We start from the raw sequence: 14,208 nt of genomic DNA, 5'->3' as shown, positions 1-14,208 counted from the left end.
GAGCAGTCTTTTTATTCTAACTTTTTTGTAAGAAGCACTGCGGGTCTTGGTCTGGGGCCATCTGGTTATCGCAGGGTTTGCAGACGTGGCTGGGTCCGCCTGGACCCGCCCCTGCGAGCCACACTCCCAGGATGGGGTGAAGTCGGGGCGTCGCTTTGCCCTGAACACATTACTCGTGAGGTTGATGGGTTTCACGTGGGTTGGGCGTATAGGCTCTTCTTGAAGCCTGTTGTGACCCTGGAGAAATAGGTGGGGGGCGGGAGCCATCGCTCGCTTACTGGTCGAGGGCCTGGCTGTGACCCCGCCTGCATGGAGGTCGCCCTTGTCCTTCCTTTCTGATGCCATCCATGGCACAGGGTGACGGCCGTGCCGAGTGTAGGCTCTTGGCAGAGGGTTGGGGGATGCAGGGTCCTGGGGGCACCGTGCCTGTGGGCGGGGCACCAGGTGGCAGGGCCATGACCCCGGCTTCAGGAGCAGATGGTCAGGGGTCGCCAGCCGCTGTGCAGCGGGGAAGGTGCTCCTTTGGCGCCTGCTCCTTCTGCAGACCCTGTGGGCAGCCGTCTGGCACCAGGAGACACTGCCGCGGCCTGTGTGCGGGCGGCTGACCACCTCCAGCCTTGTGGGTGGAGCTGAGGCACGCTGGCCTGCCCTGGGCCTTCGTGTGGGCACCGAGACCACAAGGTGCGGCTCCCCCAAGGCAGGCAGACCGTCTCCCCGTGGTCAGCTGCTGCCTGGGAAACGGGACTGTCCTGTCGGGGGGGGGGGGGGTCCTGGATGCAGTGGAGGCCCCCCTTCCCCGGCATGCAGCTTGGGTCTTGCTGCGTCAGTGGGGGCTGCACTTGACCCGTTGGAGTGGGAAGTGCAATCCAGGGTCCTGCCTGGGGGGCGGGGGGCGGGTGTGTGTGTGCGCACGCGTGTGCACATGCGTGGGGGGGGGGTTGGGGGGCAGGGTCCTGCCTAGGGGGCGGGGCCGTGTGCCAGTGTGTGTGCGCAGGGCGGGGGGAGCCAAGGGTCCTGGAGTGTCACAGGTCCTCCCCCAGGCCTTTGGGGGGGGGGCTGGGCCCGCACGGGTCTGCAGTGGCCCCTGCCTCCTTCCAGCTGCTCCTAAAACTGCCCTGGGCGTTTTCCCCACCAGGAGATGGAAACTCGAGAGAAAACAGCCCATTTATTAACCATGTGGATGTGGAACCGGAGAACTGCTTTGAAGGGAAGAACATGGCACTTTTTGAGGTGACTCATGCTTCCTTCTACACAAAGTGCGAGGGCCGAGGCTTCACTCGGTCACATGACAGGGCCGGGGCCCCGAGACCCCACGGTCTAGTGAGGAGCTGGGGGTCGGGCGGAGGGCTGGCCTCCTGATTGGGCCCTGTGCATGGGGGGAGCCCCACACCCCGGCTCTGTGGCCTGGAGCCCCGACCTCTGCTCCTGACCCCAACTGGGGACCCTGGTGTGCAGGCGTCCGGGACGTCGAGGGCCCGCATCAGCCCTGTGTGCCCCGGGTGTGGGGCTGGACACCGCAGGGAGCCCTGCTGGGCGTCGCTCCCGTGGGTTGGGGATCCGGGTAACTAACCCACAGCTTGGCCCCAAACAGGAGGAAATGGACAGCAATCCCATGGTGTCCTCGCTGCTCAACAAGCTGGCCAACTACACCAACCTGAGCCAGGGCGTGGTGGAGCACGAGGAGGACGAGGACAGCAAGAGGCGAGAGGTCAAGGTGAGCCCCACCCTTCCCCCTGTCCCCTCTCCCCCGTCCCATCTCTTCCCTTATCCCTGAACACTAGTTTTGTCTCTCGTCTGCACGAGGTTCAGTTAGGGCGGACGAGGGCTTTTTCCGACCTGCCACGGTGATCATTCCCCCGGCTCTTGGCCCGGCCAGTACTGCCCACAGGTGCTGTGTTTCAGGGATTACGAAGCAGGGCGGCGGCCAGGCCAGCAGGACGAAGGCGGCCCGGGGCCTGGGCACCTGGTCTCCCCTCGAGGGGTCGAGCGTTTTCTGCCGGATTCCTGCAGCCGGCTGTGGCAGCCTGGGGGCGCCCTGGCCGCCTCTCCCTCCTCTGCGCACTCCGCCCCTGGCACCAGCCCTGCGGGCACGGAGTCCCTCCCGCATCTTGTGTCCGGCCTGACCTCGGCTGTCAGGAAGTCCGGCCACAGAAGGCACCTCTTACTGTAAGCCAGCAGAATGGATTCTCCCATTCCCTTGACGCTTGGGCGCGTTTGCTCTGTGTTTGCGAAGTGCCACCTGCTTAGTCTGGAGTGAGGGACGTGGGGTGTGAGGACTGCCTTGCCCAGCCCTGGCCCGGCCGCCCTCCTGGGGGCAGGGAGCAGTGCCCTGAAGGACGCTCCCCAGTCCTCGGGAGCCCATGGTGGCCCTGGTCGCAGGTTATACCATGGATGCTGTGGGCCAGGTGCCATGCTGACAGATGCTCTGGGGTTTCCCATGTACCCTGGGCACTGCCTGTGGCCTCAGAGGCTCTTCTCCGGTCCAGACTTTGGGAACCGCGGGCGTCTTCTGTGCACTCAGCACCCATCGGTGCCTGTCCCTCTGTGCGCGTGCTGGGGCTTCTGTGATGTCCACTGCCTTCGGAACAGGTGCTTTGCCGTGGTGGGCCCGGGTGTGCCGGCCCCTGCTGGCTCTCCCCGCTGTCCCCAGGCTGCCCAGCTCGGCCCGGTGTGTCCTAGCCTCCCCTGCACGGAAGTGCAGCCCAGACCCCTCAGCGTGGTTTCTGTTGGGACGTAATCTAAGTGTCCAGCCTGGTGAACCTGCACAGCACGTGGCTTGGACCCGTGGCCAGGTTAGGACCTGGGACAACCTGCCCGGGGGGCAGGTCAGCTGTCTGTCCTCTGTCCCCTGGAGACACTGGGGCAGGTGCTGCAGGCTGGATTTCGGTCACAGGAGGGATCCAGCCACCCTGGGACCCTCAGCACACCCATCGTCACCAGGCGGACATATTCTGGGTGGCACGAATCAGCCGCCCCACTTAGGGCCGACCAGGTCCTCTGGGGATGGGGGCTTCCCTTAACTGTCCCCTGTGACCAACCAAGCACAGGAGCTCATCCCCAGATGTCCACCCCCTCCCCCCCGGCCCCGCCCGGGCTGGTCCACCAAAGCCGCCTGTAGGAGCGAACTGCAGGTTCTTCCAGGGTGACTTGGGTCTTGCCCGACGCCAGGTGCAGAACAGCAGTGGACGCCCTGCGTCAGCTGGGGTGGCTGCGTGGCGCTTACCTGTGAACGAGACGCCGCCCCCTGCCTGGCACCGCCCTCCCTTGGCCAGTGCGTTCCCAGTTTACACAACTGGAAAGTCCCTGAGTTGCTCTCGCCTGCCCCGTGGCCACTCGAGGGGGCACACAGAAGCCAGGCACCCCATGGGCGGGCAGGCCCAGGCCCTGCATTAAGAGGGAGCTGAGCGTCCCAGACGTGAAGACACCCACGCGCTCGGGGGTGCCCTCAGAGGGTTTTCCCCAGGGTTGTGGGGTCCCGTGGGGCTCTGTGGCCCTGCCCCGTCCAGGCTCGTGGGGGCAGGCGTTCCTGCGTGGAGACCAGCCCTTTGGTCCTGAGAGTTTACCTGCCTCCTTAAATGTGGGTGCAGCCTGCTGCCCTCGGGGAGCCCGTCCCTGGGCCGCGAACCGGCAGAGCTGCCTCCAGCCCCTCGACTGCAGCCTGTTCTCTTTCACAGGAAGTGATTTCAAAGCAAATCTTCCCCAGTTTTTTTGTTTGTTTTTTTTAATTCCCTGAACTTGAGAGGTTTTTCCCTTGAACGTCATCTTGCCTCTTCAGACAGCCCTGTACCACCTGACCGTGGTGTCATGCCAGCTGTCGGACAGGATGGGCTGGGCCCCTGGCGTTGTCTGCCCGGCCGACGTGCTGAACTTCTGTCCCGGGGCTCCCGGGGCCCCCGGGGCAGGGCCGTGCAGCTGGATGCCTGCAGGTGAGGGTCCAGCCTCCCTGGAACCGGAACTGCTGTGCTCGCTTCCAGAGCCCGCGCATGGGCACCTTCATCGGCGTCTACCTGCCCTGCCTCCAGAACATCCTCGGCGTGATCCTCTTTCTGCGCCTGACGTGGATCGTGGGGGCGGCTGGCATCCTAGAGTCCTTCCTCATCGTGTCCATGTGCTGTACCTGCGTGAGTGACTGCAGTCCCCGGGCGGGTGGCGCTTGGACGTCAGGGACCCATCCGTGTGGGTGGCCGGGGGCTCTCCAGGGCGCTGTGCCCAAGGGAAGTCGAGTCTTGTGGGGCCGGTGATGGGCCAGCGGGACTCCTGTACCTGCGTCCGTGAAAGGATGCTGGGGCGCACATCCTGATGGCCGAGGGCTTTTGAGGGGCGCTGTCAGCACTCATGAGGGTGCTGTGTTTTGACGAGGTCCCTTTCCGGTTTTGAAGCCCCTGGGCTCCCTGTTCGAAGGAAGGGCCCACGCCAGTGACTTGCTCAGCCCCAGACCCCGGTTCCCCAGACCCGCCTTGCCCTCACGTCTCCTCTGCACAACTGCACCAGGCCTCCTTCCCACTGCTCGTGGGTCTGCCGTGGCCTCTGTGTCCTGGGCACCTGCTCCAAGAGCCACAGCCTTTCCTGCCTTGCTCTCACTGTGGGGACTGTAACTGGCTGTTCTGATCCCCCGGTGTCACCTGGAGCCCTCTGGCTAAAATCCGGACAACACAACAGGCGAGAGTCCCTTGACCTGGCCCCCTGGGGACCTGCCTGTGCCCCCTACAGCTCTGTGGGCTGTGGTGTGGCTGCCTGAACTGTGTCCCCTTCCTCCTGTGACACTGCTTTTACTGGAGGAACCTGGAGGTTATCTGGAGTAATTGCCACAGAAACTTACAAACCAGGAATAAGAGAAGAGGCTTCTTTAAGTAGCAAATGTGCCCAGCAGGACCCTTAGCCACACCCCACGGCAGGTGGACACTCGGGCAGGAGCCAGCCTTTCGCTCCAGGTGGGGTCCTGCGTTGGGTGTTTCTGATGGCCTGCAGGAGCCCAGCTTTGGGGGTCAGGTGGGAGATGATGAGGAGCATCCCGGAGCATGCCAGAGCCCACGTGGCTGGTTGCTCGCCAGTTCCTTTGCGATTGGGCCGGCGCGGCTCCCGGTGTGTTCTCTCTTTTGAGAGGATCTCCGGTGTCTTTGCAGACGATGCTGACCGCCATCTCCATGAGCGCCATCGCCACCAACGGTGTGGTCCCAGGTAAGGGTGCCGGGAAGGCCGAGCGGAGGGCCGTCCTCCTCCCTCGGCATCGCAGCCCACCGATGCAGCGAGAGCTGGCGTCCTGGTGTCCCCCAAGGGCACCAAGGCGGGGATCCTGTGCACGCTTGTCCCCTGGCACCTGGCCTGGCGCCCGAGCCTGCTGGGAAATCGGGCCTCTCTGGGTAGGAACCCAAGGGAATACTTCCCCGGTACTTTGTGAAATCTCACCTTTGTCCACTGGTTGGAGGTGCTGGCGTTTTACGGGTTGATTCTTGCCTTTGGTTCTGGAGTTAATTTCCCCCAGACCCTCATCCTCTTTCTAAACCGAGTCATTTCTGCGGCTAAACTGAAGTGCCACAGCGGGCAGTCCCTGCCTCAGGCACCCTCTGACCGGTGTCAGCGGCCGGGATGCTGGAGGGCCTGCCGGGGCTCCGGTCTGTTGGGGGACCTGGCTTGGCCTGGGAGCCTTGGAGTCACGGCTACTTGTAGTGACCGTCCCCGGGACAGGTGACAGGTGGGCAGTGAGCTCCAGGCGAGGAGGGCAGGGAGGGACCGTGCGTTCCATCTCCAGGTCTTGGGGAGGCTGCCCCCGGCCCGGAGCCGCCCTGGCCCAGCGGGCAGCAGCCGTGTAGGCGGCGTAGACCCAGGTGGCTGTGCTCCCCGCCCGTCGGGGGCTGGGAGGGGCCTGGTGTGGGATCCAGGGTCAGCTAAGGCGTCGGCCGTGCTCTGGTGCAAGACGGTGCCCACACGGCCCCAGGTGTCCTCAGCCTTTTTGGGGCAGAGTGCACAGAATTGAGGTGTTGGGTTCACCTTCAGCAGCACGGTAAGTGGTGCGACCCTAAGCTGTTTCCTCCTCTGGTTCGCAGCGGGCGGTTCCTACTACATGATCTCGAGGTCCCTGGGGCCTGAGTTTGGAGGGGCTGTGGGCCTCTGCTTCTATCTGGGCACGACCTTCGCCGGGGCCATGTATATCCTGGGGACCATTGAGATTTTTTTGGTAAGTGCTTTGGTTTGGGCTGGTTTTCCAGAGCCTGAGGAGCCTGTCCCGAGGCGCACGGGGCCCCTCAACCGGCCCCTCACCGTGTCGCTCTGACACCGCCTCCTTGGGCTCTCGAAGGCTGACTGCGTCCGTCTCCTCAGAGCCCACGCAGCTGTGACCCAGTGTCCGTTGGCCGCCCGGCGGGTGGGCCCCAGCGTTCTTGCCCAGCGGATGTGCTTGCTAGGCCGCAGGCCTGAGCCCAGGGTGGGCTGGGGGGGGGCCGGAGCCCAGGGTGGGCCGCGGGGGCCTGAGCCCAGGGTGGGCCGGGGGGGGGCCGGAGCCCAGGGTGGGCCGCGGGGGCCTGAGCCCAGGGTGGGCCGGGGGGGGCCGGAGCCCAGGGTGGGTCGGGGGGCCCGGCCTTCAGGGCTGTGGCCGCTGGAGGAGGTGGGGCTGCCAGAAGAGAGCTCCTTGGCCACGAGTCGGTCCTTTCTGCTGCCCGCGCTTGGTTCATGTTGCATGTGCCCGGTAGGGCCTCCCAGGTGGTATCATCACTCTCAGGTGGTCGGCCCGCGGGTGCCCCCTGGCCTTGCGGACTGGGCTGGGGGTGCCACCCGAGGGCCAGCCTCCACGACACCAACCCCAGCGCGGCATTCCTATGAGTCTTTCTTCTCCGCTCTCGTGTCTTGGTGGCAGCACCCAGGGGCCCACCGTGAATGGGTTCTGGTGGGCTGGGAGCCCGCAGAGGGGGAGGGAGCCCGGCACCAGGTCCTGCAGACAAAGATGGCCTCCCCCGGGGGGCCGTCTTCCAGCCGGGGGTGGTCGGCGGCCGCCCTCGACCCCCTCCCTCCGTCCCCCACAGACCTACATCTCCCCCAGCGCGGCCATCATCCAGGCGGAGACGGTGGGCGACGAGGCCGCGGCCATGCTGCATAACATGCGTGTGTACGGGACGTGCACGCTGGTGCTGATGGCCATGGTGGTCTTTGTGGGCGTCAAGTACGTCAACAAGCTGGCCCTGGTGTTCCTGGCCTGCGTGGTGCTGTCCATCCTTGCCATCTATGCCGGCGTCGTCAAGACCGCCTTCGACCCGCCGGACATCCCGTGAGTCCCGCGCCTGCGAACCTGCAGCTCCTCTCGTCAGCCCGGTCTGTGCCCGTGGCCGCGTGGTCGGGATCGGGGATGAGCCGTCAGGACTCTCGTGCGCCTCTGCCACCTGCGAGGATGGGACGGGTCTGGCGAAGGTCGGGGTGCGCAGGGTACTGGTGGCCCTGAGGACGGTCAGGCCCTGAGCTCCTGGGGTGACCTGTCCTCGGTGCCCTCTGTGCACGGCTCCCCTTGTCCTCACAGAAGCCCCTGAGTTCTTTCCTTTCTCGTCCCTCCTCCGGATGCAGATGCCGGGTCCCAGGGAAGTGGCCCAAGGTCACAGAGCGAGTGACGAGCTGTAGAATGTCCGGTGCTTGGGCCGGTGCTTGGGCCGGCCGGATGGGCCCAGCGCCCACAGGGCTGATCTGGGAGGGGCCTGGCGGGGTGGGTGGCTGCTGGCGTCGAGCCCCCCGGCCCCTCCACGTGGAGGGAGCTGCCTGTGTCAGATGCCCCAGGACGGGCCATGAGTCCGCAGCACACTGTGAGGAGCCCGGGACCCCGAAGTGTGGTCTCGAGGGGCTGCTGTGTCGACACCCGTCCCTCGCGGCTCACGCAGCGTTCCCATCACGCAAAGCGGAGCGTCAGAAGCGATTTAGCGGCCCCTGACCCCGGTCGCCCAAGAAAAGCAGTAATGGTTTCAGAAGAGGCCCCCACGACTCCTCACGCCCGACCACCTGCTCTAGGGTCTGTCTGCTGGGGAACCGCACCTTGTCGAGACGCGGCTTTGACGTCTGCGCCAAGGTCCACACCGTCAACAACAGTACGATGCCCACGGCGCTCTGGGGCCTCTTCTGCAACAGCTCCATGCCCAACGCCACCTGTGACGAGTACTTTGCCCAGAACAACGTCACGGAGATCCAGGGCATCCCTGGCGTGGCCAGCGGCGTCCTCCTGGGTGAGCCCCCCTACCCCCGCACTCCAGGCGGGTGGGGCCACACCTCCCCTCCCCCACAGCCCACCCACTGGGCGGCTGTCTGTCCTCCCTGGAGCTGCTGTCACCACACAGCGTGCAAAGCCAGTGGGGTCAGTAGACCCTTTATATCTAGGAGTTAGCCGCGAGGTGCACAGGAATTTTCCGGGTTCACTGGAGACTCAGAGGGCTTTTCCGTTTCTATTCTGTCTTCTGGGAAGACACACTTCACGTCTTCCTGTGAAGTTGGAGCCCATGGGAGCTTGGGAACCCTTTACCGCCAGCCACGTCTGCTGGGGCCTCCCTGAGTCAGGAGCCCCTGCAGAAGGTTCCGGAATCTTGTTACTGGTCTGTTGTCACCCACAGATAACCTGTGGAGCTCGTATGCAGACAAGGGGGCGTTTGTGGAGAGGAAGGGCACACCGTCGGTGCCTGTGCCCGAGGAGAACAGAGCCAGCGGCCTGCCCTACGTCCTCACTGACATCATGACCTACTTCACCATGCTGGTCGGGATCTACTTCCCCTCTGTGACCGGTGAGGCCCCCCCCACCGTGCACACGTGCCCTGGTCCCCTCACTCTCCATTTGGCCCAAGAAACAAGCCTCAGGATCTCTGCTCCTGTGTGCTGTGGTTGGGGTGCAGGAAGGGGCTTTGTCCCAAGCTCTCCTGAGAGGCCGTTGTCACTCAAAGGAACCGTGACCATGGCGGCCGGGAGTGGACACGCTTTCTTCCACACCGGTGCCTCCTCCCCTGCACGTGTGCACGCGCACTTCTTGCCGGGACACCCCTCGGCGGCCGCGTGTGCAGTGGGAGCCTCCCCCACCCCGGCCTGGCCCTGGCTCCCTGAGCCGCCCACGGCCGATGCTGTGTCTGCCCGTGTGGCTCTTGCCAGGGGCCGCTCGCAGCTGTGCTCCTGCTCCGGGAGCCCGGTCCACGTGGCCGCCTCGCCAGGCTTCACCTCCGCACCCGTTGCAGCCACGCCGTCTGGGGACTGGGGGCTGGGGGGCTGCTGAGTGCTTCTCTCTGGTCCCACCCTCCCTGTGCGTCGGGGCCAAGGGCCTGGCGTGGTAAGCTGCATGTTCTTCCTGTGGGCTTCTGTAGGTATCATGGCGGGCTCGAACCGGTCTGGGGACCTCAGGGATGCCCAGAAGTCCATCCCCACTGGGACCATCTTGGCCATCGTGACAACGTCTTTCATCTGTATCCTTGAGAGGGCCAAGTTCGGGGGTGGCCCTGATGCTCTGCCTGCCGCTCAGTCACCGGCCGCTGGGGTGGGCTTCCCAGGCTCTGGCGAGTTCTGGCCATCGCCCCCGAGGTGGAGCTGGGCAGGCCTCTGACACTGACCTTCACGGCTGGTTCTGGCACAAGTCCTTGTCCATAAACCACACGTACCACCACGTCATCCCACGTAACGTGTCGCTAACATGTAGCCGCTCCCTGCTGAGTGAGCCAGGGTGCCCTGCCCTGTCCCTGTGGCGGTCACATTACAGGCCGTGTGCAGCCTGACTCACCTGGTGGATGGGGCGGCGAGGAAGGTCCCCTGAGAGCCGCCAGGATGGGGTAGGTGGGGTCAGGGTCGGTCAGGTCCACCTGCAACCAGGGCCCTATGGCCCGTGCGTCTGGCCCGCCTCTTCCTTGACGTGAGATGCAGACCTGTCCTGCATCGTGCTCTTTGGGGCCTGCATCGAAGGAGTGATCTTACGAGATAAGTACGTTTTCACTTGCAGTTTCTAGAAGCTTCCATGTGTTTTTTCTAGATGATCGTAGCGTTGACCTGGATTTCAGGCCTCGAGTGGTGGAGCAGGAGGCCCCGTGGCCCCTTTGTGGGGATTCCGTCTGGCCTGGTGTGTCCACCCTCTCCTGCTCCAGCCTGGAGCTGGGGAACCACAGGGCAGCCTCTGACCCCGAGAGAGTGTGAGGGGGCCTGTGTGGTCCCTGAGCGTGACCCGTGGCGACGCTGCTCTTACACGAGTGACAGTGGCTTCCCTGCTCCCGAGAAAGGACACCGAGGGTGGGAGCGGCCTCGTTCCTGCTGAGAAGGTGTCTGAAAGCGCACCTGCCCCTGCCCCGCAGGTTTGGGGAGGCCCTGCAGGGGAAGCTGGTCATCGGCATGCTGGCCTGGCCGTCCCCCTGGGTCATCGTCATCGGCTCCTTCTTCTCCACTTGCGGTGCTGGTCTGCAGAGCCTCACGGGCGCACCACGCCTGCTGCAGGCCATTGCCCGCGATGGCATCGTCCCCTTTCTGCAGGTGAGCTGGGAGGCCGTCCTTCTGCGAGCGTGTCCTCGAGGGTCCCTGAGGGTCTGCCCGCAGGGCACGACCTTCACTGGCCCGCACTGTGGGCCCCGGGGACCCCTGCCAGCCTGGTGGCTCTCCACAGATGGTCACTGTGCTGTGGGAACAGTGAAGAGCATCCACCTCCTGCCGGGGCTGGGGGCAGGGGGCAGTGTCTGTCCCGAGCAGGGCCGGGTGTGGGGGGTCTCTCCGGGAGGGGCATCTATTCTGCGGGGTGTCTGTCCTGCAGGGAAGCGTCCTCCACTTGGGACGGAAGCTTTCTGGAACGAACTTGACGGTTTCACGTCTCAGTGTCCTGGGGCCACCCTACCACATGCCACGGGCTGGGGGCTCGGACGACACGAGCTGATTTGCTCACACTCTGGAGGCCGAAAGCCCGAGATGCAGGCACGGGCAGGGCTGGTTTCTTCTGAGGTCTCCCTCCTTGGCGCGTGGACGCTGTCTTCTTCGAGGCCTCACGTGGCTTCCCTGTGCCTGTGGTGTCTTCATCACTTCTTGCAAGGACACCAGCGGGGATTGGGGCTGCCCCCGTGGCCTCAGTTCCTGCAAAGCTCACAACCTGCAGACATAGTCACCTCCTGGGTGGTTGGGGCTGTGGGTGTTGGATGTTTGTCCTGATCCCGGCTGGAGAGGGTCCGGGACGAGTGGTAAAAGTCTGCTTCTGCCTCCGTCCCATATCTGAGACCCTGGGCTTCTCATCAGGATGACAGGTGTGCCTGTGGCCCGTCAGCAGCCCACCTGCCCTTCCCCTGCAGGTGTTCGGTCACGGGAAGGCCAACGGGGAGCCCACGTGGGCCCTGCTGCTCACGGCCCTCATCTGTGAGACCGGCATCCTGATCGCCTCCCTGGACAGCGTGGCCCCCATCCTCTCCATGTGAGCGGGTGTGGGCACGGCGGGAGGCATGTGGGGACAGGCTGTGGGGAGGTGGCTGCCGCTTGTCACCTGTGCGTCCCTGCCCAGGGGACAAGGGACGTGTGTGGTCACGGGGACGGGGGGGGGGGGGGGCGGGGAGACCCCTGTGGGGGGGGGGGTGGATAATGCCGCAGACGAAGGGGCTTCCTGGGAGCAGGGGGGCCAGGCGCCTGCAGGACGGGAGCTGCCGTGGGACCCGCCCCCGCTCCTCTGGTGCTACGTTTGTGCCCCAGGTTTTTCCTCATGTGCTACATGTTCGTGAACCTGGCCTGTGCCGTGCAGACCTTGCTGCGTACCCCCAACTGGCGCCCGCGATTCAAGTACTACCACTGGTGAGCATTGGAGCCCGCGGGCGGCCGCTGCCTGGGCCACGCAGGCGTCTCGTGGCATGTGGCCCCCGCTGGGGGTGTGGCCTCAGTCTCCCCGGGGCTGCTCGGTCCTCCTGCCAGCGTGCATGCGTGCGTGCGTGGGGGACCGCGTGAAGCCGGCTGTGCTTTGTGCCCTGGGGGCGGGGTGGGCGTCCGGTGGGTGGGGCCAGGACCCCTCTCAGCCCCCGGAGAGGGGTCAGTGGCAGGGACTGATCTCAGGGCATCATTGCTGCTTTCTCACGGTGGCTGGATGAGGTCTTTGTGGGGAACCCGTGAGGTTTTGGGGTTCGGCCATGGGCAGGCACGTGAGCTGCGTGTCCCCCGCAGGGCGCTGTCCTTCCTGGGCATGAGCCTGTGTCTTGCCCTGATGTTCATCTGCTCCTGGTACTACGCCCTGTTTGCGATGCTCATCGCTGGCTGCATCTACAAGTACATCGAGTACCGCGGGTAAGCCGCTGCGGGGCCTGGCCCCGGGGCGCAGGCGGGACCCAGCTGTCACAGTCACACACCTTTGTCATAGCAGCTGGAGAGTGACACGTTTTTACGGCGTGGTTTTTGAGAACTTGAGAACTTTGAAGTCCATCCAATGACAGCACTGATGTGTTGGAGGATTTCAAACTTTCCGGAAAGTACCCCGCGTCCCACAGCGCCTGGTCCATCCCTGGGGCGTTTCCCTTGGGCGCCTGGCCCCCTCTGGGGAGGGTGCTCTGGGCCGGGGTCCCTGCTGCTGCCCCCACCCCCCCCCCCAGCTCTTTCCAGGGTGGTTTAGCTGGAGAGTCAGGGGCCGTGACCACTTGCACTGGGGAGGCCAGGCCCACTGAGCCAGCTGTGCTCCTCAGCGTCCGCTCCACACACACAGCCGTGTTCCCGACTCCCACGTCCCGCCCTCGGCGGAGACCCCATGGTGGCTCCTCGGGGAGGTTGCCCCTGGGGGCCTGAGGCCCTGGACCCCTTCCCTTGGCACTCAGTGCTGCCCTTCCGTCACAGGGCCGAGAAGGAGTGGGGTGACGGCATCAGGGGTCTGTCGCTAAACGCTGCCCGGTTCGCCCTGCTGCGTGTGGAGCACGGCCCCCCCCACACCAAGAACTGGAGGTGAGCGCCCCAGCTTGCCCTGAGTTGGCCTCCTGCCCTCTGAACCCCCGAAGCGCCGTCTCTAACGGCACACTTCGGAGAAGGAAAGTTGCTGCCTCTCTTTGGGGAGCGATTGTCTCAGAAGCTTCTAGCACCTTTCCTCAGTCCACAGTGGTTGGCCGTGGCACGATCAGCATGTCTCTGGGCACTAGGCCGGACCTGGGCGGCGTGGTGGGTGGGGAAGGGGGCGAGCTGACCTCGCCGGGGTCCTGCCGAGGACGGAGGGCAAGCGTGTGGGCGTCTCCCTGCCGCTGGGGGGGGCGGAGAAGGCCGTGCCTGGGGAGCAGCGGTTTTACCCGCACGGAGAGCCCCTCGGCCTCCGGGCACGTGCACCCGCGCACCTGCGCACCTGGGGGGGGGGCGCGGGGTGACGGCTGTCTCCCCCCGCAGGCCACAGGTGCTGGTGATGCTGAGCCTGGATGAGGAACAGTGTGTAAAGCACCCCCGACTGCTGTCCCTCACCACCCAGCTCAAGGCCGGCAAGGGCCTGACCATCGTGGGCTCCGTGCTGGAAGGCACCTACCTGGACAAGCACTCGGAGGCCCAGCGGGCCGAGGAGGTGGGCAGCGTGGGCGGACGGCGGGCGGAGCGGCCGGGTGGCCCTGAAGCACGGTGTGGGGCAGGCCCACTGTTCCCTGCGCGGACTGGGCCGGAAGGTCCGAGCTTGGGTCCGTGCGTCCCGTGGGGCTGTCTGGTTTCAAGGACCGGGGCTTCTGGGTTTGGACGGAGCTGGACGGAAGCTGCTGCAGGGACCTGCTGTGGGCGGGGCCTCGTGCTGGAGGGGCTCAGGCCGAGGGGCGCGACCTCGGCACCTGTGGAAACGCAGGCGTGCGGGTGTTTCCAGACAGAAACGCTTCCGTGTCTGTGACTAGAGCAGGAGGCACGGGAGCACCAGGTGTTCCCAGGCAGCCTCCCTCTTGTCCCCTGTCTTCCCTTCCTCACGGGTGGAGCCCCCACCTCCCCGTCCGGGCGGATGGCGTGTCCTCCTGTCCGGGAGCAGCCACGCTGCTGCCGTGGGCCTGAACCGGGGCTGCACCCAGAGGCTCATTCGGATTCAGAGCGGGGGGTGGGGTCGCGGGACGGTGGCCTCCTACCTGGACGGTTAGCCCCGCGCGCTCAGCGGTCCGCAGGTGCAGCTGGTGCAGGGAAGGCCGCGGACGCGCTGGGTGCTTATCCCTTCCTCTGGGGCGTCAGGCCCCCTCAGCGGGACCTCAGCTCGAGGGCTCAGGTGCGGCGGTGGCTGGCTGCAAACCGGTTTAAGCGGTGTCCTCCTCACGACGCTCACACTGTCTG

General features: G+C 65.4%; 1 protein-coding gene across 5 annotated transcripts in view; it reads left to right on the top strand.

The window, feature by feature from the left end:
• SLC12A7 (solute carrier family 12 member 7) overlaps window positions 1-14,208 on the top strand; it is a 65,229-nt gene that overhangs the window by 41,539 nt on the left and 9,482 nt on the right. For all 5 annotated transcript variants that reach the window (XM_058710695.1, XM_058710612.1, XM_058710758.1 and 2 more), the window contains exons 2-17: window positions 1,136-1,230; window positions 1,592-1,714; window positions 3,975-4,121; window positions 5,124-5,178; window positions 6,045-6,175; window positions 7,017-7,258; window positions 7,984-8,195; window positions 8,577-8,744; window positions 9,312-9,410; window positions 9,862-9,919; window positions 10,284-10,458; window positions 11,259-11,377; window positions 11,650-11,748; window positions 12,112-12,231; window positions 12,772-12,876; window positions 13,306-13,474. In XM_058710695.1, coding sequence (XP_058566678.1) covers window positions 1,136-1,230; window positions 1,592-1,714; window positions 3,975-4,121; window positions 5,124-5,178; window positions 6,045-6,175; window positions 7,017-7,258; window positions 7,984-8,195; window positions 8,577-8,744; window positions 9,312-9,410; window positions 9,862-9,919; window positions 10,284-10,458; window positions 11,259-11,377; window positions 11,650-11,748; window positions 12,112-12,231; window positions 12,772-12,876; window positions 13,306-13,474 — 2,117 coding nt within the window. The remainder of the gene's footprint in view (window positions 1-1,135; window positions 1,231-1,591; window positions 1,715-3,974; window positions 4,122-5,123; window positions 5,179-6,044; window positions 6,176-7,016; window positions 7,259-7,983; window positions 8,196-8,576; window positions 8,745-9,311; window positions 9,411-9,861; window positions 9,920-10,283; window positions 10,459-11,258; window positions 11,378-11,649; window positions 11,749-12,111; window positions 12,232-12,771; window positions 12,877-13,305; window positions 13,475-14,208) is intronic.

This window comes from Neofelis nebulosa, chromosome 1 (assembly GCF_028018385.1).
Source record: "Neofelis nebulosa isolate mNeoNeb1 chromosome 1, mNeoNeb1.pri, whole genome shotgun sequence".
NCBI classification, from domain to species: Eukaryota; Metazoa; Chordata; class Mammalia; order Carnivora; family Felidae; genus Neofelis; species Neofelis nebulosa.
This window is presented reverse-complemented; position numbering and strand designations above follow the sequence as displayed.